Source organism: Helianthus annuus, chromosome 2 (assembly GCF_002127325.2).
Source record: "Helianthus annuus cultivar XRQ/B chromosome 2, HanXRQr2.0-SUNRISE, whole genome shotgun sequence".
NCBI classification, from domain to species: domain Eukaryota; kingdom Viridiplantae; phylum Streptophyta; class Magnoliopsida; order Asterales; family Asteraceae; genus Helianthus; species Helianthus annuus.
Window position 1 is genome coordinate 10,688,696 of NC_035434.2, and position 24,358 is coordinate 10,713,053.

Genomic DNA, 24,358 nt, shown 5'->3' on the forward strand with positions numbered 1-24,358 from the left:
AATGAGGACGGCGCGGGAGCCGGATTGCGCCTCGTGAGCCCCGAAAACCATGAATTCACTTACGCCATCAAGTTGGATTTTAAAAACACCAACAACGAGGCGGAATACGAAGCATTTCTGGCAGGCTTACGCCTCGCCATCAAAATGGGAGCTAAAAATTTACGAGCACACGTTGATTCATTCCTGATAGCCAGCCAAGTTAACGGTATATACGATGCAAAGGGCGAGGTTATGGCCCTATATCTAGAGCAGGCGAAAGAGTTGCTTCAACAGTTCCAGTCTCACAAGGTAATCCACATCAACCGCTTTGAAAACAAGCCAGCGGATGCGTTGAGCAAGCTTGCTTCAACCTCCTTTCAACACCTTGCTAAAGATGTAAGAATCGAGATGCTCAAGAATCCATCAGTCCTGCTACGACAAGTCAACGTGATTGAAGTAGGGCAACCGTCTTGGATGACTCCTATAATTCAATATTTGCAAGAAGGGATACTCCCTGAGAACAAGGCAGAGGCGAGAAAAATTCAGAACAAGGCCCTACATTACGAAATGAATGATGGTATTCTATATAGAAAATCCTTCTTGGGACCATTGCTGCGCTGTGTGGACCCCCAAGATGCGAATTACCTGATCAGGGAGATCCACGAAGGGATCTGCGGCATCCATGCAGGTCCACGCATGGTTGTCGCAAAGATTATGAATGCCGGATATTACTGGCCAGGGATGCATGTTGATGCCCTGAAGGAGCTGCGCAAGTGCGATTCCTGTCAGCGACACTCCCAAAAAACCCTGCGCCCCAAAAACGATCTTATCCCTGTATCCACTGCTTGGCCTTTTCAGCAGTGGGGCATTGACATGGTGGGACCATTCCCAGAGGCTCCTGGCACCGTCAAATTTATAATAGTGGCCGTTGATTACTTCACGAAGTGGGTGGAGGCCAAAGCTCTCGCTTCAACTACAGCTATGATGGTGCGCAAGTTCATTTGGGAACACGTCATCTACAGGTTCGGCCTACCACTCAAGATTGTAACCGACAACGGTACTAACTTTGCGTCTGAAGACCTCCACAAGTGGATGAAAGAGATGAAAATCGAACACACTTTCTCCTCCGTTGCACATCCTCAAGGCAATGGGCAGGTGGAAAGTGTGAACAAGTGTATCGTCGATGGGATAAAGGCCCGACTGGGCACAAAGCGAAAAGGCTGGGTGGATGAGCTCCCGAGTATCTTGTGAGCTCACCGAACCATGCCAAAGACAAGTACCGGCGAAACCCCTTTTAGCCTAGTCTATGGCTTAGAAGCGGTTATCCCGGCGGAAGTTGGCCTGCCCTCCCCACGCTTGACAGCAGTCAACGCAATCGACAACGAGGCAGAGCGACGTCTTGACTTGGATTTGCTAGAAGAAAGGCGTGAAATCGCACGAATCAGAGAAGCCAAGTACAAAACACAACTGGAAAGGTACTACAATGCAAGAGTCCGCATCTGTACCTTCACTCCAGGGGAGTACGTCTTTCAAGACAATGAAGCGTCAAATGCTGAACGCCTAGGGAAACTAGCACCCAAATGGGAAGGCCCATACTTGGTTCACAAAGTGTTGGGTAAAGGGGCTTACAAGTTACGCACCCTAGATGGTCACATCATACCGCGAACGTGGAATGCGCAACAACTGCGCAAATGCTATATGTAGTTATTCTCGGCCTTGCGCCTTTTACTTTCCTATGTTGGCTACGCGCCCTTTATAATTAATGTACGTTGGCCTAAGTGCCTGTTTCCAAGTCAATAAAAGCATACGACATGTTTTCCATTACTTCTTTCGTTACAAATGCATGTTAAACTTCTGATTAGCATGAAAACACTCCAGTGACTTACGAGCCCTCAAATGGGAACGCCTCCAAGGTCCTCCGCAAACAAAGCGCGAGACCGGGCAATTGCACTCAAAAAGAGACACTTCCATTTATTCGAGCTAACTTAACCAAAGTTTCTAACAACAGTGCAATAATTGTAACGGGAAAGAACAAATAACATTCATTCAGTTTAAAACAAGCGCGACCGCGCATAAGTTTACATTCAAAACAACCAAAAATTACAAGGCACAAGCCTATCGACAGAAACTATTCAAATTCATCACTACCATCGCGTTGATCGCCTTCATCACCGTCATCACCATCATTTCCACCGTCATCACCATCGTTTCCACCGTCATCATCATCGTCTCCACCATCATCACCAGCTGGCTCCTCTTCATCTGACAGTTCAACAGTTACCGGTGGGTCGAGAATGGCCTTGAGGCGCTGACACCAGTCATCATGCTCTAGAGTCTTCGCGACTAAGTCCATCACAGGCAGTGATAGGTTATCATAAGCATTCTCAGCACGTGTCAACTCGGCACTAGCCTGGCTAGTCACCGAGCAATGACTCACGTCAAACTCCTGTCCAAACACCTCCTCAACATGTTGGGCACATTCCAGATACCCTCCTCGATGACCAACTACGCGCGCGGCATCCCTCAAAGCAGCAACAGCGCGATCTAGCTCTCCAGCATTAAGCACAGAATTGGCAACCTACAACGTAAAATGAGCATTAAAAACAATTCCTAACACAACTTCCAAAGGACAAAAGAATAGCATACCAGCACTACTCCGCGGTTGCGCATCCACTCAGCCTCAGAGACAAGCGTATCAACTATGCCTTGGGCTTCCGAATAGTTAGTCTGCGCTACATTGAGGGCGGCAGTACTAACATCACGCGATTCCTCAGCAGTGGCAGCCTTAACTTTCTCCGCTGCAAGATCGATCTCCAAGGATTCGCATTTATCAACCTGATCATTCAGGCGTCGTTTCAGTTCAGCAATCTCGACATCCTTGGCCCGTAGATCCTTGTCTTTGTTTGACAGCTGCAACTTCGCATCAACCAACTCAACCTAAAAAGCGACAAAGGACTTAAGTTATTTTGCAAATAGAACGCAGAGGGAAAGGGAGTAAGTTTTACAAACCTGAATCTGCTCCTTAGGAGCTTGTGCAGCTTGCGCATCCTCTACCTTCGCAGTCAGCTCAACAACCTTGGCTTCAAGATCGACAATCTTGTTACGAGCCGCGAACGCGCGTTCATTGTCCTTTTCACATATGCGCTTGAACTCGGCTTTCTCCTTAGCCAGCTGCTGCTCAGCAGCTTGAAGTTTGTTTTTCAGGCCCTCACGCCCCTATTCCTCCGCCTTCTTGTCAGCATCGAAATTTGCTTTCTCTTCATCAAAAGAGGCCTTCGACTTCTCAAACTCGCTAATACGCTTCAACATTCGCTCGCGGTAGCTCTCCCAATCTGCTCGTTCCTTAACCATCGTTCGCCACTCACGAACTATTTGATGATTGGCAGCGCGCGTGTTGGCCTCCCCGATCACATAAGTGCGATATGGGCTTTCATGGGTCTTCGCCCTCGGCCGATTAACCTCACCAGGGGTAAAGGAATTTAGAAACCAATCGTGGCATGGTCCGAAATCTTGAAAGGTGTCCCTTTGCTTCAAACCCCAGGGAGCTTGGTGAGGGGCATTACCACGTTCCTCTTCAGTGTAACTCTTATAATAGATATCACCAAGGGTATCCTTCGCCCCAATAACTTGTGGGTTGTAACCCCCAGCCCCACCAGAGCTCGCGCCACTAGAAACATACCGGCCCGATCCCCTGGCAGAAGTCACCTAGGTGCGATCAGGGACCTCAGTATGCGTGGGGTGGACAGGTTTCTCAACCTCAGGCTCTTTCCTGCTTTCTTGATGAGGCTTCACAGGCCCCGTGGTGATCACAATCTTCTGATCATCGCTGCCCTTTTCCACAGCTTTCTTCCTCTCCCTCTCCTTCTCCTTCTCCATATCTGCGGTTTTCTTCTTCGCCTCCTCAGCCTTCTTATCTTCCCCAGCTTTCCTCTTCTTCTCTTCCTCAACCTTCTTGTGACGCTCCTCAACCCTTCTCTTCTCCTCAGCAGCCTTCGCTTTATCCCCCTCAGCAACATTTTTCTCCTTGGCAGACTCAGCCCCAACAATCTTAGAAGACTTAATGGTAATCTTTGGCCTCTTCGGCTCTGGCTCGGTAAACTTAACACCCTTCTCAGGGGTGGGCTTCTTGGTCTCTGCAGAAACCAAGTGATTAAGAAGAGAAAGTAACAAAAGGAAGAGAAGTTAAGAACTTACCAGGAGAGAATTTATAAAGAGAGCGCAGAATGCTCGTTTTCCCAATCAAGGGAATCGCACCAGCTGCCGCCGCAGAAGCCACACCAGTTGTGGTCTCGCTTCTGACTCTCTTTCTGCTGATCAGCTTTTCAGTTACCTCCTCTTCTTCTTCTTCTTCCTCCTCCTCATGCGCAGCAGTAGAAGGAGTAGCACCAGCATCAGGGTTACGAGAACCCGCGCTTCCAGAGCTCTTCGAACCACCCGCTCCAGCCTTCTTCTCAGCTGCGCGCGACAAGCCTTCAAGTGAATCACTAATTATCACATAATCTTTTAAGTCACTCTTTCGAAGGCGAAGAGTACCTTTAACAGCAGCACCAGCGGTTGCGCGACTACTCCCAGCCCCTTTACTGGTCACCTCGGGATTCAAGTTCTTCTTCTTCAAAGGTTTTTTCTTCTTATCTTCAGGGTCAATCCCTAGGTCGCGCAACACACCTGCAAAGATGTTAGACCACGGACTTAGCTCGCCGTTCGACGACCCTACAGACTCCTCGCTGGAAAGATAGACAACCTCTTTCCCAGCAGAAGTCACAGAGCGCAAAGGGCAAGGTTTAGGTATTTGTGCACCTTCGGTTGCAGTAGGCGGCGAGGCAAATGCATCAGCAACCGGGTACATGAAATTGCCCCTGATCTGCTCATACCAGCATTCCTCATCATCGCGAAGTGGGCGCACGCCCATAGATCCTCCAAAAGTAGCAAAAGCAGCTTGGTACATATGCGCTTCTACACATCGAAACGAATAAGTAAAGTAAAGCATAAAGCATGGAGCCAGGGAAGGTAGGAAGATCACTGACCTTGATCACCAATCTTTAAGACTGGCACTTCCTTGCTGTCAGGTGACCACTGGTCACTCATGCGCGCCGCAACCAATACATTCTCCCCAAATACCCGATTAGGGGTAGGAGTTAGTTGCTGATACCACCGTTCGTGTTTTAGGATCGGAAGATCCTCTTTCAGCCCCAGCTCGCTCCAATCTCGGAAGGGCATGGCAATCGGAAGCACCTCCTCTCGAATAAAGAAAAATTTAGGTTTCCAATCATGGAAACTCTTCGGTGGGTTTAATAAGATCTTCCTTGCAGCACCACGGCTGGCAAACGAGAAGAAGCCCATCGTCCGTTGAAGCTGATAAAAGGCCCGGAACTTCTCAACAGACGGCTCAATGCCATGGGCTCGGCATAAGAACTCGAAATGACGAACCCTAACCATCCCAGGAGGGTTCATCTGGGAAATATGGAAGTTGTAGAAGTGCAAGATGTTCCCCATGAAGTTCGTCGCCGGCAACCGGAAGTTGCCTTGAAGAAAGAAATCTTCAAATAACGTGATGTAACCCGGCGGTGCGTCGGCGGCCGTCTGATTCTGGGCCGGATATCGTGCATCCCACTCCGGTGGAAACCGGAAACTTCTAACGATCTGCTCAAATAGACCCAAGTCCCATCGGAGAACCGGGACCGGCCCCTCCTCCCCAGGAACACCCTCTTGATGTTCTTCAGCCATAATAAAGATTCAAGTTTTTCTTGAGGAACTTGAAGATAAGAAGAAGGATCTTGAAGATCTGCTGCAAGGTTTGAAGATTCAAAGAGAGAGAAGACACGAAACGAGAGAAGGATAGTGATAGTAGAAGAGAAAAGTGAGGACTTCTCACACCTCTTCGGATATATATACCCATCGCATTTAATGCGATGGGTAAACGTGCCGCGATCGCCGCGCACGTGACCAATCAGAAGATGACACGTAAGGAGGGAATCCCGGAGTGACGGTTACCACGCGCGTGTGGGCCTAACTCGCCTGACGGAAAGCCAAACCGCCAGGAAAACCTGACGACAGCCGTGTAACCGGTCAACTCAAACGTCACCATCAACGACGTTTCTCACCAACTTGTTAGAGTTCAAATTTCGAAGTTTTTCCCGCCATAAATTAAAACTAACTTCATGAAAAAGCTACCAAGGCCGCGCAGTGTAGAATTGCCTTAACAATCCCTCGCGCCTATTCATGAAAAGCAATAACCCAACTAGAACCAAGCCTGGCAGTCGCGCCGTTGTAACCAATGAAGCCTACACGCGCCACGTCCGCCAGAATCAAGGAAGCATTTTCTTCAACTTTTATTTTTTAAGTCCAGAGCTCCAACCACTTGCCTTGCGTATGGTGCAGCACTGGACTGGGGGGACTTGAAGGGGTATGGTCCCAAAAACGCCGCGTAAACCTCCTTCAAGGTTGCGTGAGGAACCATACTCCATGTTTAATTAATTTCCTACCACGAGCCTTGCGCGAGTTACACTGTATTCCTACTATCGCCGCGCGAGGGCTAGCCGACAAGGAGCTCCGATAGCAGCACTTAGCATACTGAAGGAGTATCCAGACACCCAAACCCCGCGCGGGTCAGTTTCGTGCTCAGCAAGAATCAAACAAGGAAGCAGCGCAAAGCTACTCCAGGTAGTACACAAGGTACAAGTGGCAGAGAAAAAGAGCCAATGAACATCCAGCAGGCTCTGTTCAATCGTGCGCCACGATCTTCTGACGAGAAGTACTTAAGGACGCCTATGTGGCACCACTCAGAGGACGGAGACATCTGTCCCACGATCTCCACTTGTCTGCTGATGGCAGAAGGGCGACAGGGCCGACAACAATGACACGTGGCTCCAATCAGGGCGCGCCAGCGCCGAAGAGTTTCTAGAAGCCATTAACGGTCGACACCGATTAGACAAAGAGCATATCCAATACGTTGTCGATTACCGGCCCAAGGCCCATCCGCCCATACCCTCTTACAACCCTCCGGCTATAAATAGAGACCTCACTACACATGTTAAACATTCTATTCCCTCTACTCTCACTCTTAACACTTAATTATCCCCCCAAAGCAGTCGCTTATTCTCACGCCGGAGCCCGGTTAAGAGGGAAACCCCCACATTCCCCTCTTGACGAGTAACGGTGTTTTGTTTTGCAGGTTTAAAACATCAAGTCGGAGCTCAGATATTCATTAGAAGATTAACCACTATGGTAGAAACATAAACCAAACTGATTAGTTGCCTAATTAGTTCAGTGTTTCTTTAGAGTTTTTATAATATAAAAAGTATAAAAAGTGGTTGTGAGTTAGGCTCAAAATGGGCACACATTGAAGCACATTGAGCCGTGAACGGTGACTAGTAGGTACCATCGTCGTGACCCGCAAAATAACCCAAGTTTTATTGGGCTCTTATTGTATTTTCTGTTCTATTAAACTAGCCAACCAAAACACCGTATCTAATAGGCAATTGAGTACCAAAAGTGTAGATGTCTAAAATCCTAATCACAATTCAAAATTACGCTTTTGAGTTTTGATGTCTTTGGACCCTTAGCGGATGCTCTCAACCTCATCGCCCATCAGTCAAGGATTCTTCACAATCTAGCCTAGGCATCAATACTTCACAAATGAAGATTTGTATGTCACTAGTAGGTAAACATCTTGTTTGACGCTGGTTGAAACTACGCTCGTTTGATTTTCGGCTTGGTTGAAAATGGGCCAAGCATGAGGAAAGATACACTTGCCCGTTGCTCGTTGGTGAACAACCATAGTGAAGAAGATTGTGAAAGTGGCTACCATCTAATATTAAACTCTTGTAAGTTCTATTTGCAAGAAAAAAAAAAACCATTTATTACAATCTCAACGGATGTTTTACAAAATAATTAGTTTGTTCTAAACTAATAAAGATGATCTAGAATTATAATGCATATACACCTATTCCGTTAAAATATACATAAACGAGCAATCGAGCCTGTTTATACTACTGGTACAAAATACTAAACAAGACCATACCATTTAACCAAGAAACGTTCATAACCGAACCATTTGGATCACAAACGTGTCAAACTTGGATGATATTTCAATATACGCAGTTGGTTTAACGAACACCCCTAATCTCATTAGAGGTGTACAAATCGGTGTTTAAAAAAAAACCTGTCCGGTTTTTAACCGAACCGGTTATTGTTGTGTGGGAAAAAACCGGTTCGGTTTTTTAACGGTTTTTCACGATGGGACCCAAACTGGTATAACCGGTTCGGTTTGATTTATAACCCAGTTCTTGCCAAAAAAATCCGGTTTTTAATAGGTTTTCTTAAAACCGGTTTCAAGATCAAGATCCCTAACCTGCGGTTCAAACCGGTTTCGGTTTTTTTTTTTTTTTTTTTCCGATTTCGGTGTCCTAAAACCGGTGTTTTGTACACCTCTATCTCATTACCATGACTCATACGGAAAAGATAAAAGATGCAAACGTAATTTTTTTTAAGAAAATGAAGCATAGAATTTAATCAGTATACGGGTTTATAAAATAAAGTTGCAATGTATTACTTTACAATTTAACTTACTATATATTAAAAAAACATTCAAATGCATTCGGTTTCATCGGCAGTTGCATAGCCACGCCACAATGCCACACATACTGATTAACCATTGCCGAACACCTCTTGCCAGTGACCACGGAACAGAGACGCCCATGTTGCCATGCGTGCCAATTGATGCCGAACCCACAAACCGAAGCCACACCCAGGGGCGGATTTAGATGGTTCCATGGGTTCCCAGGAACCCATTCTATTCGAAGAAAATGTTAAAAATTGGTGTAAACCTTGTATGATTTGGGGAAAAAAAATAATGAAAATTAGTGAAAAACTACCAAAAAGAACACAGTGGAATCCGACCCTGGATCCGCCACTGGCCACACCGTGCATAATCCTACAAGCTACTACATAGGTATGCCCTGCTAACTAGACAGCCACTTAAATTTCAATATGTTCTATTGATAATGAATTTTTCATAATTGTTTAACTTGATTGATTAAATGTTGATAGAATATAAAACTTGATAATGATAATGCTAATGATAATGATAATGATAATGATAATGATAATGATAATGATAATGATAATGATAATATCAAGCAATCATCACTCTAAATGAGTTCATAATCTTGTGATCTTTAACAAGCTAATCTCAAGTATTATAGAAAAACCTATACCCATGAGTCAAGACCGTCTAGTTCAGCTTTACATTCCAACAGCTTCTCATCCAGATTCTTTTCGAAAACAGTGAGCACATTCACCAACCTTTCGGTCTGCCCGACCCGTTCTAGTGCAGCCACGACCTCTGCACTCCTCTCTATCAAATCCTTTCGGGCCCCTATTTCAACCAAAAGGGTGTGTTTTCTTGTTTCCCTTAGCTTATTTGACCTTGCCAAACACTCTGTCTTTTTTCGAATGGCTTCTAAGTGAGGCCGAAGCCACGCCACGTCAACGTTGACCGCCTCTGCATCTGACACCAGGCGCTCTGTGTCTTCCATTTTCTCAACAACTTCATTGGTTTGAATTCTCCTGACAACTTCACAAACAGCCTCGAGGATCGATGACCTCATAAAACATGTTTCGAATATACAGTCAGCTGTTATGTCCCCGTATTTCCTGAAAACGGCTTCAAGAATGTCTGCATTGCTTTCCTTCACTTCGTAGCCTTGGACACAAACTGTGCCACCCTGAGAAGATGAAACCTATGTAGAAAATGGTATTAAACTATTAATATTATTTTGTTTAGAAACAGTAGTTGAGAACCCGTTTACTTATGAATGGGTTGATTTAGGTTGTCTTTTTTAAACGGGTCAAACAGGTTGGAATATTTTTCTTTCAATGCATACGACCCATCCGCAATTTCTAAACTTTTAAGTCCAAACATTTAGATTATTAACGCAATAGTCTTGTTTTTGTGGTAGATTTCCATAATTCAGAATGTGATTAGCATAATTGGGTTGACCCGTTTAGTAAATGGTTTGATCAAGATTATGCTTTATTGGTAAATTCTATACACTGGTTAAACTGTTTTTATTTAAAAAATAAGATTATAACTTTCTTAATCATACTAAAAACATTAAGTCAGTCTCAACTAGGGGTGCAAATGAGCCGAGCTACTCGAGCTCGGCTCGAAAAAAAGCTCGAACGAGCCGAGCTTAAACGAGCTCGAGCTCGAGCCCGAGCCTAAAAACAAGCTCGTTATAGTAAACGAGCCCGAGCCCGAGTCCGAGCTTCACTTATCGAGCTCGAGCCGGCTCGCGAGCCTAATCGAGCTTTTTTGTTTATATATTTTGTCATTAATATATTAAACATATATTTATATAATAATAATGACCATTTATATAAATATAAAAAAATAACTAAATTATATGTATAATAATAATTATAGTTAATATAAATTAATTAATAAATACTAAACGAGTCGAGCCCGAGCCGAGCTCGAGCTTGAAAAATTACCTTCAAGCCGAGCTCGAGCTTCAGAAATAAAGCTCGAATCGAGCCGAGCTCGAGCTCGAGCTTTCATATGTTAAACAAGCTCGAGCCTGGTCGAGCTTGGACTCGGCTCGGCTCGTTTGCACCCCTAGTCTCAACGTTCTAAAAATACCAGTTCGACCCACCTCGTTTATCCACCTGTAACCCGAATAGCTTCTAGAAGCGGATAATATTACCTGTATTTCCAATGGATTGTTGTTGTTCCTTTTGTGTATTCCATTCACCTCTGTTACAGAGCTTGGTGGCGCGTAAAAGGAATTGGTTTGTTCTTCATGTTGGCAACACATTACAATCTCTTGACACTCGGTTTTTATCTTACGTTTACAACTCGATGCAACCGATATGCAGTAGTCATAAAGGGCGTCGCGTCCCATATCTGCGAAATGTGGTTTAAATCGAGCAGCAAAGTTCATGAGAACCGTTTCCCCTAGTCCCCAACGATCATGTGAAGCACTCTGCAAGAGGAACAGATACTTAGTATGTTTTCATATCTTACACGTTTTGTCCTTGAGGCCTAACCCAGTTAGTTTTTTAGTTAAATTTGGTCATATGCTTTGCACTTGAGGGCATTTTTGTCAATTCAAAGGTAAGTTCAATGGCAGATTTACAGCTCAAAGCTTCTGCAACCTTTGAATTGACAAAAATGCCCTCATGTGCAAAGCATATGACCAAATTTAACTGAAAAAACTAGTTGGGTTAGGCCTAAAGGACAAAACGTGTATGATATGAAAACATAAAGGACAAAACTCGTCAATTTTAAACATAAAGGACAGCGCCTGAAAATGGGTATAAAGATAAAGGACAATCCTTGAAATTTACTCGAAATTATATGATATTAGTGATTAATGAAAGATTAAAAAAACATGGTCATCACCTTATTCTTGTTTTTTGAAAATTTCACTAGAAGACCTACAAGCTCGGGTTTCAGCTCCGTACTTTCCTCTATGATCATGCTCATTATTTTCTCCATCTCGAGTACAATTGCAGAAGGATTCGAGCTTAAAAGTAAATAACAAATCGATCAGAAGTGCAAGTAGAACAAGTGTAATTGATAGCAAATAATCAGATCTCTTACTCAGCAACGGTTAAGAATTGTTTAAATAATCGAACTATTAACCGTGCTCCATCCAACTGCAGGTCCAACATCAAAACGGACAATCTTGTTCTGCTAAATATGTTGAGAACTCGTCCCATTTTCACATAGGATCCACCCGATGCAGAAGATAACTTCTCGAATGTGTTTACAATCATTTCAAAGAAATCCTGCACACCACCACCAAGTAAAGGTGCAGATTTTTTTTTTTTTCTTTTTATAATTTTTTTCTAAAAATTCAACTCATTCATACTATTCATACCTTCAACTGTTCATGATTGAACGGGGAATCAGGTGCATTGATCCTCAAGATCTCACAAAAGCAACATGCAACTGAAATATTCACATCCATATCAGCATGCCTTACCAGTTTCTTAACAACCAATGCCTCGATTACTGGATGCAGTGCCTTCTTCATTGATTCAGAAGGCTTTTGTTCCACCTTAAACAGATCTTCCTTCAATTTCTATTACAATAACACAAATTTTGAATATAAAGCATCGCTAATGTTGTACACAGATCATAAAAAGTGGACGAAACATAATTACACATTACCGATTTAAGCCTTAAAATAAAAAGTTAATGAATCGAAGCGTGTAGCTTATACCTAAGCAAAACAACAATAAACATTACTAGTTAATCAACCTAAATAGCTTAAACCTAAGCAAAACAACAATAAACATCACAGATTCACTACTGTAAGAATGAGAAATCATATCATAATTGTGGTAGAAATTTGCATATAAAAAACAACATTACACATAAGAACAGGAAATATACATAATTACCTAACGTACACTAAACGTATTATTTAGCTCTAATAATAACTGATTAAATCTTCAAACAAACAGCTAATCAATCGAAACATGTGGTGTAGCGTACGAGTTAATCTAAACAAATTAGAGCAAAATCAACCTATATAGCTTAAACCTAAGCAAAAGAACAATAAGCATCACCGATTCATTACTGATTCAACCTTCAAAGAAAGGTAAATCAACCAAAACGTTTAGTGTAGCGTACGAGTTCATCTAAACAAATCAGAGCAAAATCAGCCTAAACAGCTTAAACCTAAGCAAAACAACAATAAGCATCGCCGATTCATTATTGATTCAACCTTCAAACAAAGGTTAATCAATCAAAACGTTTAGTGTAGCGTGCGAGTTAATCTAAACATATTAGAGCAAAATCAACCTAAATAGCTTAAACCTAAGCAAAACAACAATAAGCATCACTGATTCACTACTGATTAAACCTTAAAATAAAGGTTAATTAATCAAAACGTTTAGTGTAGCGTACAAGTTAATCTAAACAAATCAGAGCAAAATCAACCTAAATAGCTTAAACCTAAGCAAAACAACAAGCATCACTGATTCACTACTGATTAAACCTTAAAATAAAGGTTAATTAATCAAAACGTTTAGTGTAGCATACAAGTTAATCTAAACAAATCAGAGCAAAATCAACCTAAACAGCTTAAACCTAAGCAAAACAACAATATGAATCATCGATTCATTACTGATTAAACCTTCAGACAAAAAAAGTTAGTAAATCGAAACGTTTAGTGTATCGTACGAGTTCATCTAAAAAAAATTAGAGCAAAATCAACCTAAATAGCTCAAAACCTAACCAAAATCATCAATTCATCTGCAATCACTATGAACTTCAAGCATCATCGATTATAGAACATAAAAAACGTTACACATACGAGATAATCTAAACAAATTAAGTCAAAATCAACCTAAACAACAATAAACATCATCGATTCATTCACAATCTGCAATCAACATGAACTTCAAGCATCATCAGTTATAGAATACAAAAATCGTTATACGTACGAGATAATCTAAACAAATTAGGGCTAAATCAACCTAAACAACTAAAAACCTAACCAAAACAACAATAAACATCATCGATTCATTCACAATCTGCAATCAACATGAACTTCAAGCATCATCAGTTACAGAATACAAAAATCGTTATACGTACGAGATAATCTAAACAAATTAGGGCTAAATCAACCTAAACAGCTTAAAACCTAACCAAAACAACAATAAACATCAACAACTCATTCACAATCACTACAAACTTCAAGCATCATCAATTACAGAACATAAAAACCGTAATATCGTAACAAAACCCTAGCCTTACAGCAAGAACATCGTGAATAACCGCAGGTATGTACGAAAACCGCAGTAGCTTCTTTCCGGCATGCATAAGCTCGATTTCGAGCTGATTTGGTGGTGAACAAGAGGATTTTGACTGCTTTTCACGCATTTTGTTCAGCGATTTGCTCGATGATCACGAATAACTGATAATCGCCTGATTTGAGACCTCAAATCGCCTGATAAACTGCACAAATCGCCTGAAATGTGTACGGATATTGTGTGCCAACTTTATAGTAGTATTTGTCAGAATAATATGATATATATGGAATGAAGGTTGAGTGTTTCATACTTTATTTTTGAATTTAGTTTCTATATTTGGTGTCACTTTTCTATATTTTAACTAGTATAATTATATGTATTTGTGTATAGATTCGTTTTTTATCCTTCAAAATAGAAATAAAGAAAGTAAAATTACCCTACATATAAAGGGGAATAGTGTCAGGCAGTTTGGCACTCCCCCATTTGACCAACACGTTTATTGTTTTATATCCATTTTAAAATTACGTTTTTACCCCCAGCTCAAAATAAAATTACGCTTTTTGTCCCCATCTCAAAATTACGATCTTGCCCTCAATTCAAAATTACGACTTTGCCTGGCACTCTCCCATTGGACCAACCAGTTTATTATTTTATATCCATTCTAAAATCACGTTTTTCTCCCTCTTTAAAATTACGGTTTTGCCCTCAGCTCAAAATAAAATTACGCTTTTGTCCCCAGCTCAAAATTACGATTTTTCCCTCCATTCAAAATAAAATTGTGGTTTTGCCCTCAGCTCAGAATTACATTTTCGCCCCCAGTTCAAAATAAAATTTTGTTTTTGCCCCCACTTAAAAATTACGGTTTTGCCCTCTGTTCAAAAATGTGATTCTCCCCGCTTAAAAATTGTTATTTCGCCCTCAATTCAAAATTACCTTTTTTCCCCAGTTCAAAATAAAATTATGTTTTTGCCCCCAGCTCAAAATTACGATTTTGCCCTCGGCTCAAAATAAAATTGTGCTTTTGCCTCAAGCTTAAAATTATGATTGTGCCCTTAGTTCAAATTTATATTACGTTGTTACCCCAAGTTAAAAATTACGAATTTGCCCCTGTGAAAATTTACAATTTTGCCCCAGATTCAAATTTACAGTACTGCCATTACTTTAGCTTTTGTCAAATTACGATTTTACCCCAGTCAAAAAATACAACTTTCCCTCCATTAAAAATTACAATATTGCCATTGTTTTAGTTTTTTTATCAAAACTATAAAAGTGTTTTGTTTTAATTGGTTGACTCGATTTAATTGTTTTCCGTGTCAATGAGCTGACTAACACTCGCTCATTATTCGGCCATCGCCCCACAACGCGGGCGGGGCACCAACTAGTTAGTAACACAATTAAACTTGGTTACATTTGTGTCACATTTTCTCTATAAATTAATGTATACGTGCGTATTTGTGTTTCTATCCTGCAAAAAATAAAAAGGGGTATTGCTTTAGTGGTATCTGGTAACTTTTTATAGGAGAGGTTACCGGTTGATCGGAGTCTCGTTCGTGACAAAAATGCATATGCAAGCCAGTGGTTTTCCCATAGTGGGCTTTTAGGCGGTGTGTATCCTCTGGAATTGATGAATTGATGACGGGCTGGGTCACAAGCATTGTCTGCGAACGTGTGCATGGGTGGCCTTTTGCCTATGGGTGTACCGGTCGGGCTTTATTGGACGTTCAGAAAAAGATGCACGATTAAAGGTTTGTGTAGCTGTTATATTCCTGAATTGATTTTGACATACATAAAAGTATTATATACTCAGAAACATGGTTATTTTAGTGATTTTCTCACTTTTTGTATTATTTATTAGTAATTTTAGTATTATCAAGTCATTTTAATTAACTGGGTTTCGTTAATACTAAAGGGAAATCGTAATAAACGTGCCGGTTAGGAGGCGTAAAGTACATGCTCATTCAAGATTATTATAATTTCCGACACTATTGAGTCCAAGGTTCAAGGTACGCGTGTCACCTTAACAGGGTGCAAGGGACTAGCCCCTAGTGCAAATTGCTTCTAGTTAGGTTATAGGGTGTGGTCATGATTCTCATGGTCACCATAACCCTCCACATCAGCGTCATGTTACCCACTTCAAATCCACTATCCAATACCACTACCCTAAGGGTGTGGTCATGACCCAAACCACTATTCTCTTATTTTAATTTATTTTTGTGACAAGGAAAAGGAAATATCAAAAAAAGGAAAGGCGGCTCATGGTTGCTATAGTTTAATCTATGCAAACTATGGTGGATGAGGCAAGGAGATGATGTAACAATTCATTAATGATCCTACGTAGCGATTGATGATCCAACCCATGCACCCCACACCTTTCAACCTTACGTAAAGAGACAATCATGAGCACATTTTTTTGTTTATAAATATTAATTTTTCCAACTTCGGTGATTGACATAAAGATTTCATTTGCAACAAGAGAGTATTTAATTAAACATAAAACATAGATAGATACGTTAAAAAAAAACCTGATTATAATTATTTTATATCATTATATGAACTCAAAAAATTAGTGACTCGACAAGATCATATTAGAGTATTACCGTATCCATCTTGACTCATTTTACTATGTTATGCGTTCGAGTTGGTTCTGAGAAAGAATTTGAGAAATACTACGAGTTCAATTAATAACATTGTTAAGAAGAAACACATATTTGTCTAGAAAATTCTTATGTTCTAATGAATTTGTTTAGTTGTATCATCATTTAAGCGAGTTACATAATAAGCTTGATTTACCTCTCATATGATGGGTGATGTATAAGAATTTATACATCTTTTAAACGTCAAATACGCCCCGTTTATGCGAAAACTCTTTGTATTTTCATTGATTTTGGTACTTATTTGAGTTGTTTGTGAAAATACAGGTCCGGGCTTCGGCCCGGTGATGAAACGGAAGCTTTTGGAGCAAAATAGAGCTAAAATGGTGCATTCCAGCAAACTGCCAGATATGGCACTACCGTGCCAAACATTGGCACGACCGTGCCAAGCCTCCCGACGTCGGCACTCTCGATCAGCACTAGCACCCAGCAGCCAAATCTTCAAAATCAAGGGAAGCACGACCGTGCCAACCAGTGGCACGACCGTGCCAAGTCAATCTTAGCCTCTGATCAGCTTGTTTCCGAGAACGAGATGACTGTTACCGAGCACTACCGGCTCGCACGACCAGAGGATCTCCGAGCACGGTCGTGCGACCTCGGGAACATTTGAGCGCGATTTTTCCGAAAATGGTAGCTTGCTTGGTCAACACTCAAGAAAGTGGCTCTGACACTTGCCAAGCACGACCGTGCCAAAAGGTGGCATGGTAGTGCCAAACGCCCAGCAGTTTAAATACGAGTTTCTAGCTCATTTGCAAGGGAGTTGGAGCATTTTGGTGACTTTTTCTCTCAAGAATCTGGCCTTGGAAGCTTGTTGGAGCCAAGAAGGAGCCTTGAAGAGGATTAAACCACTTGAAGATCTACTCAAACACCATTTAATTCTTGTCTTTAACTTGGTTAGCTTACTACATTATGAACAATTTATGTTTATTTATGCTTGATTTGGTAGTTATGAGCCTTGTAGGCTAAACATTTGTGTTGTCTAAACTATGTTGAAGCTTATGAACATGTGATAATATGGAAGTAGATGTGATGATTGTTCTTGTTAATCTTCATGTTGTCATTTGATTTTGTTCTTGGAGTTCTTATGCATGCTTAAAGTTCTTGTTCTTGAATGTTTGCTCATAAGTATTTACATGTTGTGTTGGAAAGCCCATGTAGAGATTATGATTATTGAATCTTGTTAACTTGTTAGTATGACTCATAGCATGAAACTAGGAATGGTGAGTGCTAATATGATATGAACAATGATTTGAGCTTGTGTGTGAATTCTTGCATCTAGATTTGGAAAGATCAAAAGTATGTTTATATGAATTCTATAGTTTGTGTTCATGTTTGGTTGATGATTTAGGCCAAGGTTGTTAACTAGCATGACCATGCTTGTGGTTCATATCAAGAACATGATGATAGTGCCAACTACTTAAAACCAAGTTAGGGTGATTAGTGTGTTTCTCATATTAGTTTTCCCTAATTTGTAGAGTTAGGAGTTTTGACAAATGAATAACTCATCATCAAAGATTAACATCAACTTAGCAAGTGAGCTTAAAGGAATAATTTTTAGGTGATTAGAATGTTAATTCATTTTTAATTTTCCTAAGAATTATAAACTAGGAAGCCTTGATTGGGGACTTAGTTAAAATTGGAGCTTGCATCATCACAATCCCTTCCTCTTTGTTGTCACATGTGAATAAGTGGATACTTAGTTTAGGTGTTAGTACATAAACGTCTGTAGCTTCCGTCAGCTTAAAGTCTTTGTTTTATTAAAGTTGTATAGTTTAATGTATAAGGCGTCAGAATACAGGGTTTGTATTGTAAAAGTGCTACTTTGTAAGCCGATCGGCTGGCCTAGCCGATCGAACAGCCTAACCGATCGAACAGCTGTTCGATCGGGTGGCCCAACCGATCGGTTAGCCTAACCGATCGGACAGCACTTAGCTTATTCTGACTGGCCTATAAATAGAAGTTCTGTCAGCTCATTTAGTACTTTTGAATCTGTCTGTAATCTAGAGAGCTGAAGTCTGTGATCAACTGGAACTTATATCTTGTCATATATTTCAATTGAATTGCAGACTGTTGAACATGGAAATCATATGTCTTTCTGTATCTGTGTATGATCTGCTGGATTCCGCACAGCAATCATAGTGTGACATTTATTAACAGGAAGATCCCGATCAACTAGGGACCAACAAGTGGTATCAGAGCTATGGATGTTGATTGAAGATACCAGAAGACATAGTTCATCGATTTCAGTCAAATTCTTGTAGATTTGAAGAGAGATTCAACTGATTTCAAGCGAAGATTGCATTGTGAAGAACAAATTTCATCGGAAATTTGTTTCTGATATAGTTTTCACCGGAAAACTTGCAGATCTACTCTATCTTTCTCATATTTTCTCTCCGTTCTTCATCTTTTTCATCATAAAACTTGAAAAACTCAAAATTAAAACAGATTCAATGGATAAAACTTGATAAAATTACTATCAATCGGTTCGGAATCTCAAATTTTACAATCTTACTAAGTTTCATAATCAGATTCAAACAAATTCGTGTTAAAATTGAACAATTTCAATGAAAAACTGCATGAACTTGATGATGTCAGCTGGTCGAATCGATTAGCATATTCATTTGTTTGCTGATGTCATCGATTTGAAAGAGATAACCGTTCATTTTGGAAGTTATTGCTGACATCATCTTGGTAATCTGATCGAACAACTGATCGATCGGACTGCATTGTTGCTAAAAGGAAGTTTGAAGTTTACTGGATTCCTATTCGATCGAACAGCTGATCGATCGAACAGCAGTTGTCTGACCGATCGGCTAAACTACTCGATCGAACACACTACTCGATCGAATACCCTGTTCGATCCAAGTGTTAGTGTTAAGCATTTTTAAGAAATCAAAATTTTTCTAAGTGTTTGTCTGATTTTACAGGAACATTCAAAATGGATGACATATTCACAAACCCTTTTAGTGATATGTATGGTTTTACAGTAAGCCCAGGAGGATCAGGAAATCCAGAAAATGATGATTCTACATCAAACAATACCAACACAAATCAAATCAAAGAGAAAAGGAAGGAAGCATGGGAATCAGAAAGCGCGTTTGGAACTTTTAATCGTCCTCCAAAGTTAATGGCTATTGAAGATTATACAAGATGGGCAATAAAATTTGAAGAATGGCTGATGGCGTTTGCTTTCCCCAGCTGGAAAAGCATGAAAAGTGGGTATGCTGCGGGTAAAAACAATGGTGAAGTATTGAGAAGTAATGAAGAGATTGATCTATTCGTTGCTGAACAGAAATGTGTAGCACTACTATTTCAATCTGTCAGGGAAGATATTATTTCACTAATCAGCTACACCAACGCCAAAGATTTGTGGGATAAACTGGGAAAGAAATGTCTGGGAAGTAAAGAAATCTTAAAGAACAAAACTAAACTACTAAAAAAGGAGTTTGATATGTTCAGTTGTTTCAAAAATGAGTCTGTCTGCAAAATGATCGAACGTTTTGGTCATCTTAAATTAGAACTTGCACGTCATGATATCAACTATCCTGATGAGGAGATAGTTGATAAACTGTTCGATTCTTTACCAGATGAAATGGATTGGAGGTACTATGCTTTGATGTTGAAAAACACCATTCCGCCAGAAGAACTAAAACCAGATGTAGTGATTGAACGACTGGAAAGCCATGAGCTAGAATTGAAGAAAACGTACAAAGTCAATCATTCATATCAACAAAATCCAGAACTATACTATCCCAAAAGTTTGATGCCCAAAGCCTCATCACCGAAAACCGCATTTTCTGCCGAAAACATATCTCCAGCTCCAAAAGAAAATCAAAGCAACTCAAACAAAGAAAGTCACAGTGGATATCATAGTGGGTCTACTTCTATTCCTACTGCCTCGACAAATCGTTCTGATTCAAAGTTCTCATGTAATATTGCTGTTGATCTGAAGAATGCACAAAACTTTGATGAAGAATCTGTGAAGCAACAGATGGTGTTTCTAGCATCCGTGCTAGAATCATATGAGGGGCTGATTGCTGGAAAGATTGGGAATACTAATCTGACCAAAGAAGACTATGATCAGATAGATCCCGAAGAGATGGAGTTAATTGATATCCAATGGGCAATGGCGAGTGCAGTGCGACGTGCACAACGCTTTATGGAGATAACTGGAAGAAAAACAATCGGTGGTCCTTCAACAAAGCTGGGATTTGATAAATCAAAGGTGAAGTGTTTCAAGTGCAAACAGAAAGGCCACTTCAAACGAGAATGCCGAAATGCATATGTTGAAGAATCTGAGAATCCATTCAAGGATGACTACTACAAGAGAGCTATATATCATCAGAATAAGTCAGAACCGCCAAGAATAAAGCAATCTGAAGACAACAAAGGAAAATCTAGAGCTTTGGCAGTGATTTATGATGATGAAGGATATGATTGGAGTAAGGAAGTGTTACCTGAAGATGATGCTGTTGGTTATGCTTTTATGGCGAGTCATAATGAACCAATTCAATGGAAGGATAATCGTACAGAACAACAAAAGTACGAATATCGAAAAATGGTTGCTGAAGCAAAGATCATTCGACTCTCAGCTGTTTATGAGGAAGCAACACGTGCAAACCGATGGGATCCAGATAGAGAGTGTTATTTGGATGAATATGGTAACATTGCTGTCGACTACAAGAAGATAGACATTGAAGCCATTATCCAAGAATACAAAGAAGAGGATGAGTACTGGCAACACAAATGGTGGGGTACACCAACATCGAAAATGATCGAGGAAGAAAGAGAGAAAGAAAGAAGAGAAAAGGAGAAGATAGAAGAACCTGTGAAAATTGACACCGGGATGATCAACACTGCACAGGAAATGACAGCTGAAAACTTGAGAGAAATGGCTGATAAAGTGCTTGCTGTCAAAGCACTTGAGGTAGACTCTACTCCTAATTCTGAGTCAAAGAAACAGGTCAGTCAAACTAAGTCATCAACTGTGTCAGGTAACAAAAACAATTGCAATGCTGATTGCAAAAGTTGTAACAAACAATGCAACTTTTGTACAACTGTCACATACCTCAATGGGGAGAAAATCAAGAATCTGACCAATAATGTTAGAAAACTTGAAAGTCAAATTCTTGATTGTGACAAAGAGTCAAAAGAATCAGCTGATCAGATAAAAGAATTGAAAACTGAAAACCTGAAAATTAAAGCTGATCATGACAAAATTCTTCTTGAAAGCAGAAATATTGTTGAAAAATTTGAAAAATTGAAAAATGTCGTTAAAGAGAGTGATGATAGAAATGGAAAAACAAGTAAGGAAAACGAGCATTTAAGAGCTGTTTTGATAATAAAAGAGGAAACAATCAACAAACAACTGGATGAGATAGCAAAATTAAAACTGAAGGTTCAAGAAAGTGAAATCGAAAATGAAAGAATCCAGTTAAAATTAAACAGCTATAGCTCAGCTAGCTTTGTTTTGCAGCACATAGTTCCTAAACCCATAGGGAAAAACAAAGCTGGTGAGGATGTGTTTTCTGATGGAAAAGGTGTAGGGTTTCACAGAGTTCCACCACCAATCTTAGACAACTACACGAAAAAGCAGTCTAGTTTGGTGGAAATTGAAGAAGAAAATGATGTTACATTCCCTGAGAGTATTGATGTCACATTCACGTCTTCCAATGACGAAGGTGTCCAAAATGATGTGGTGAAAAGTGTGGTGGATAATGTGCTCAAACCAGATTGTGACACTTCTGAGGAGGATGGTTGTTTTCTTGACAAATACATTCCGAAACAGAAATCCATAAGCAACTTACATGATGAATCTGATCTTGTCATGTACAAGATGTCAGGATCGGATAAGTTGTTTTCGGATTCCGAGTTTCCATTAGAGAATGTGAATCTGAACAAATTGGCCAAAGTTTTTAAACTAATTGAAGTTGAGTTGTCAACAGTAAACACTCGAAATGTCGGAAAGGTTCATAACAGGAAAACTGTCTATCCATCACGTGGTTATAACAATAACAACAGAAATTGGTCAGGTGGTTATCAGGGGGGTAAATCATATCAGAAAAGATTTGATCAAAATAAAAGATATGTCAAAAGGAAAACATTTGTGAACAGCTCAAGTTCACTTGCTGAGGAAGAACAAAAAATTTTTTCAAAGTCTAACAAAGAATTTTTTGAAAAGAAAGCTTCACAAATTCAGTCTGAAGGGACAAGTCAAGTAGTTGATACTCGTACTTGCTTCAAATGTAATAAAATGGGTCATATTGCACGAAAGTGTACTGTGATAAAACCTAAGACTGAAATTGTGAAGGTTCAACAAAGAAAAAATGACAAAAAGGGAAAAGCACCGATGTATGTTGAGAAGAAAGTTGTTCAAACTAACAACTTGAAAGAAAAATCTAAACCCGTGAAGAAATTGGTACCTAAACAAGATAAATTTTATAAGCGGGGTGCTGAAACTCAACAAGTGTGGAAACCAAAGGTTGTAACAAAAATTGAAAAGAAGGTTTCAATTCCTGAGGTGAAAAATGCTGAAGAATCAATGAAAATTGATTATGATGCAAATTTTCCACCTCTTAGTTCAAAGAATTTCAAAATTCAAGTTGCAAAAGTCACGGTTGTCCCTAAGGCTGATAAGGCCTGGGTGGACTCCATGTTTGACTAAACAATTTGAATAGCCGGAGCTTCCTGGATTGCGAAGCATGAATCGGCATCTTTCTTGAAAGTTGTTTAAATGATGATTTGTTATGTGCAGGATCTTCCAAAACTTGTATCTAAGTGGATAATGGATAGTGGAGCTTCAAGACATATGACAGGGAAGACCGCATTGCTGTATGATGTGAATGACATTAATGGTGGCTATGTGGGTTTTGCGGGTAATCAAGGAGGCAGGATCATAGGTGAAGGAACATTATCAAATGGTATTATCACGTTTGAGAGAGTTAACTACATCGCTGAGCTGGAAAACAACCTGCTGAGTATCTCCCAGATCTGTGACAGGATGTACACTACTTATTTCACCAACAAAGAATGTTTAATCTTGAAACCGGGATTTGTGATACCTGAAGAGTGGATCATCATGAGGGCACCAAGAGTCAACGATCTGTACGTGTTGGACATGAGCGTTGCTACTACAACCACGGGTCAGGCTCATTGTTTTGTGTCCAGAGCAACGGAAAAGGAGTCAAGGTTATGGCACAGAAAGATGGGGCATATTCACCTAAGGAAAATGAATCACTTAGTGCATAACGACTTGGTCACCGGAGTGAATATTAAAGGTTTTCATCTGGAAGGGGAGTGCATAAGCTGTGTCAGAGGTAAACAGAAGAAAAAGTCACACCCTACAAAACAAGTCAATTCAGTTTCAAGACCTTTGGAAAGGCTTCACATGGATTTGTTCGGTCCAGTGAATGTTAAAAGTATGACAGGAGATTCTTACTGTTTGGTCGTGACTGATGACTACTCCAGATTTTCGTGGGTCATGTTCTTGAAAACGAAAGACGAAACCTTTGATAGTTTGGTGGTTTTGTTTAAGAAAATTGAGAATCTGTACCAGAGACCGATTTGTAGAATTCGAAGTGACAATGGTACTGAGTTCAAAAACAGTAAGATGGAGGAATACTGTGATGAAAGAGGTATACTGCATGAGTTTAGTGCTCCGTACACTCCTCAGCAAAATGGAGTTGCAGAACGCAAGAACCGGACGCTAATCGAGACAGCCAGAACAATGCTTGCAGATTCCAAGTTACCAATCAATTTCTGGGCTGAAGCTGTTTCTGCTGCATGCTATACTCTCAACAGAGTTCTTACTGTGAAGAAGTTCAACAAGACGTGTTTTGAACTAATCAATAAACGCAAGCCAAATCTGAAGTATCTAGAGCCGTTTGGGTCACCATGCACGGTTATAGAGCCTAATGGGAAGTTTGGTACAAAGAGCTTTGAAGGAATCTTTGTTGGTTACT

At 40.3% G+C, this 24,358-nt stretch overlaps 2 protein-coding genes across 4 annotated transcripts; both read right to left on the minus strand.

The window, feature by feature from the left end:
• Window positions 1-3,684: 3,684 nt before the first annotated feature.
• On the minus strand, window positions 3,685-5,703 carry LOC110932208. Its single transcript, XM_022175561.1, has 4 exons — window positions 5,004-5,703; window positions 4,777-4,932; window positions 4,174-4,644; window positions 3,685-4,112 (listed from the first exon to the last, which is right to left on the minus strand). Exons 1-4 carry the CDS (start codon window positions 5,701-5,703, stop codon window positions 3,685-3,687), a joined length of 1,755 nt encoding a protein of 584 aa, XP_022031253.1.
• A 3,377-nt stretch (window positions 5,704-9,080) lies between these two features.
• Window positions 9,081-14,016, minus strand: LOC110929968 (sister chromatid cohesion protein PDS5 homolog B). Of its 3 annotated transcripts, XM_022173167.2 has the most exons (7): window positions 13,751-13,872; window positions 12,158-12,209; window positions 11,865-12,068; window positions 11,585-11,772; window positions 11,384-11,507; window positions 10,686-10,964; window positions 9,081-9,719 (listed from the first exon to the last, which is right to left on the minus strand). In XM_022173167.2, exons 3-7 carry the CDS (start codon window positions 12,018-12,020, stop codon window positions 9,189-9,191), a joined length of 1,278 nt encoding a protein of 425 aa, XP_022028859.1. In that variant the 5' UTR covers window positions 12,021-12,068; window positions 12,158-12,209; window positions 13,751-13,872; the 3' UTR covers window positions 9,081-9,188. The 3 variants fall into 3 exon arrangements, with proteins under 3 accessions (XP_022028859.1, XP_022028858.1, XP_022028857.1); XM_022173166.2 differs by lacking the exon at window positions 12,158-12,209 and having other exon boundaries at window positions 9,081-9,704; window positions 13,751-14,016; XM_022173165.2 differs by lacking the exon at window positions 12,158-12,209 and having other exon boundaries at window positions 13,751-14,015.
• Between the last annotated feature and the right edge of the window lie 10,342 nt (window positions 14,017-24,358).

Excerpts from the sequence above, each read along its gene's own strand:
- LOC110932208 (XM_022175561.1), bottom strand. The coding sequence starts at position 5,703 with ATGGCTGAAGAACATCAAGAGGGTGTTCCTGGGGAGGAGGGGCCGGTC. Across the intron at positions 4,645-4,776 it reads GCCGCCTACTGCAACCGAAG|GTGTGTTGCGCGACCTAGGG; the intron begins GTGCACAAATAC and ends ACATCTTTGCAG. Across the intron at positions 4,113-4,173 it reads TCTTTATAAATTCTCTCCTG|AGACCAAGAAGCCCACCCCT; the intron begins GTAAGTTCTTAA and ends TGGTTTCTGCAG.
- LOC110929968 (XM_022173165.2), bottom strand. The coding sequence starts at position 13,876 with ATGCGTGAAAAGCAGTCAAAATCCTCTTGTTCACCACCAAATCAGCTC. Across the intron at positions 11,773-11,864 it reads TCAATCATGAACAGTTGAAG|GATTTCTTTGAAATGATTGT; the intron begins GTATGAATAGTA and ends GGTGGTGTGCAG. Across the intron at positions 11,508-11,584 it reads CAATTCTTAACCGTTGCTGA|CTCGAATCCTTCTGCAATTG; the intron begins GTAAGAGATCTG and ends TTTACTTTTAAG.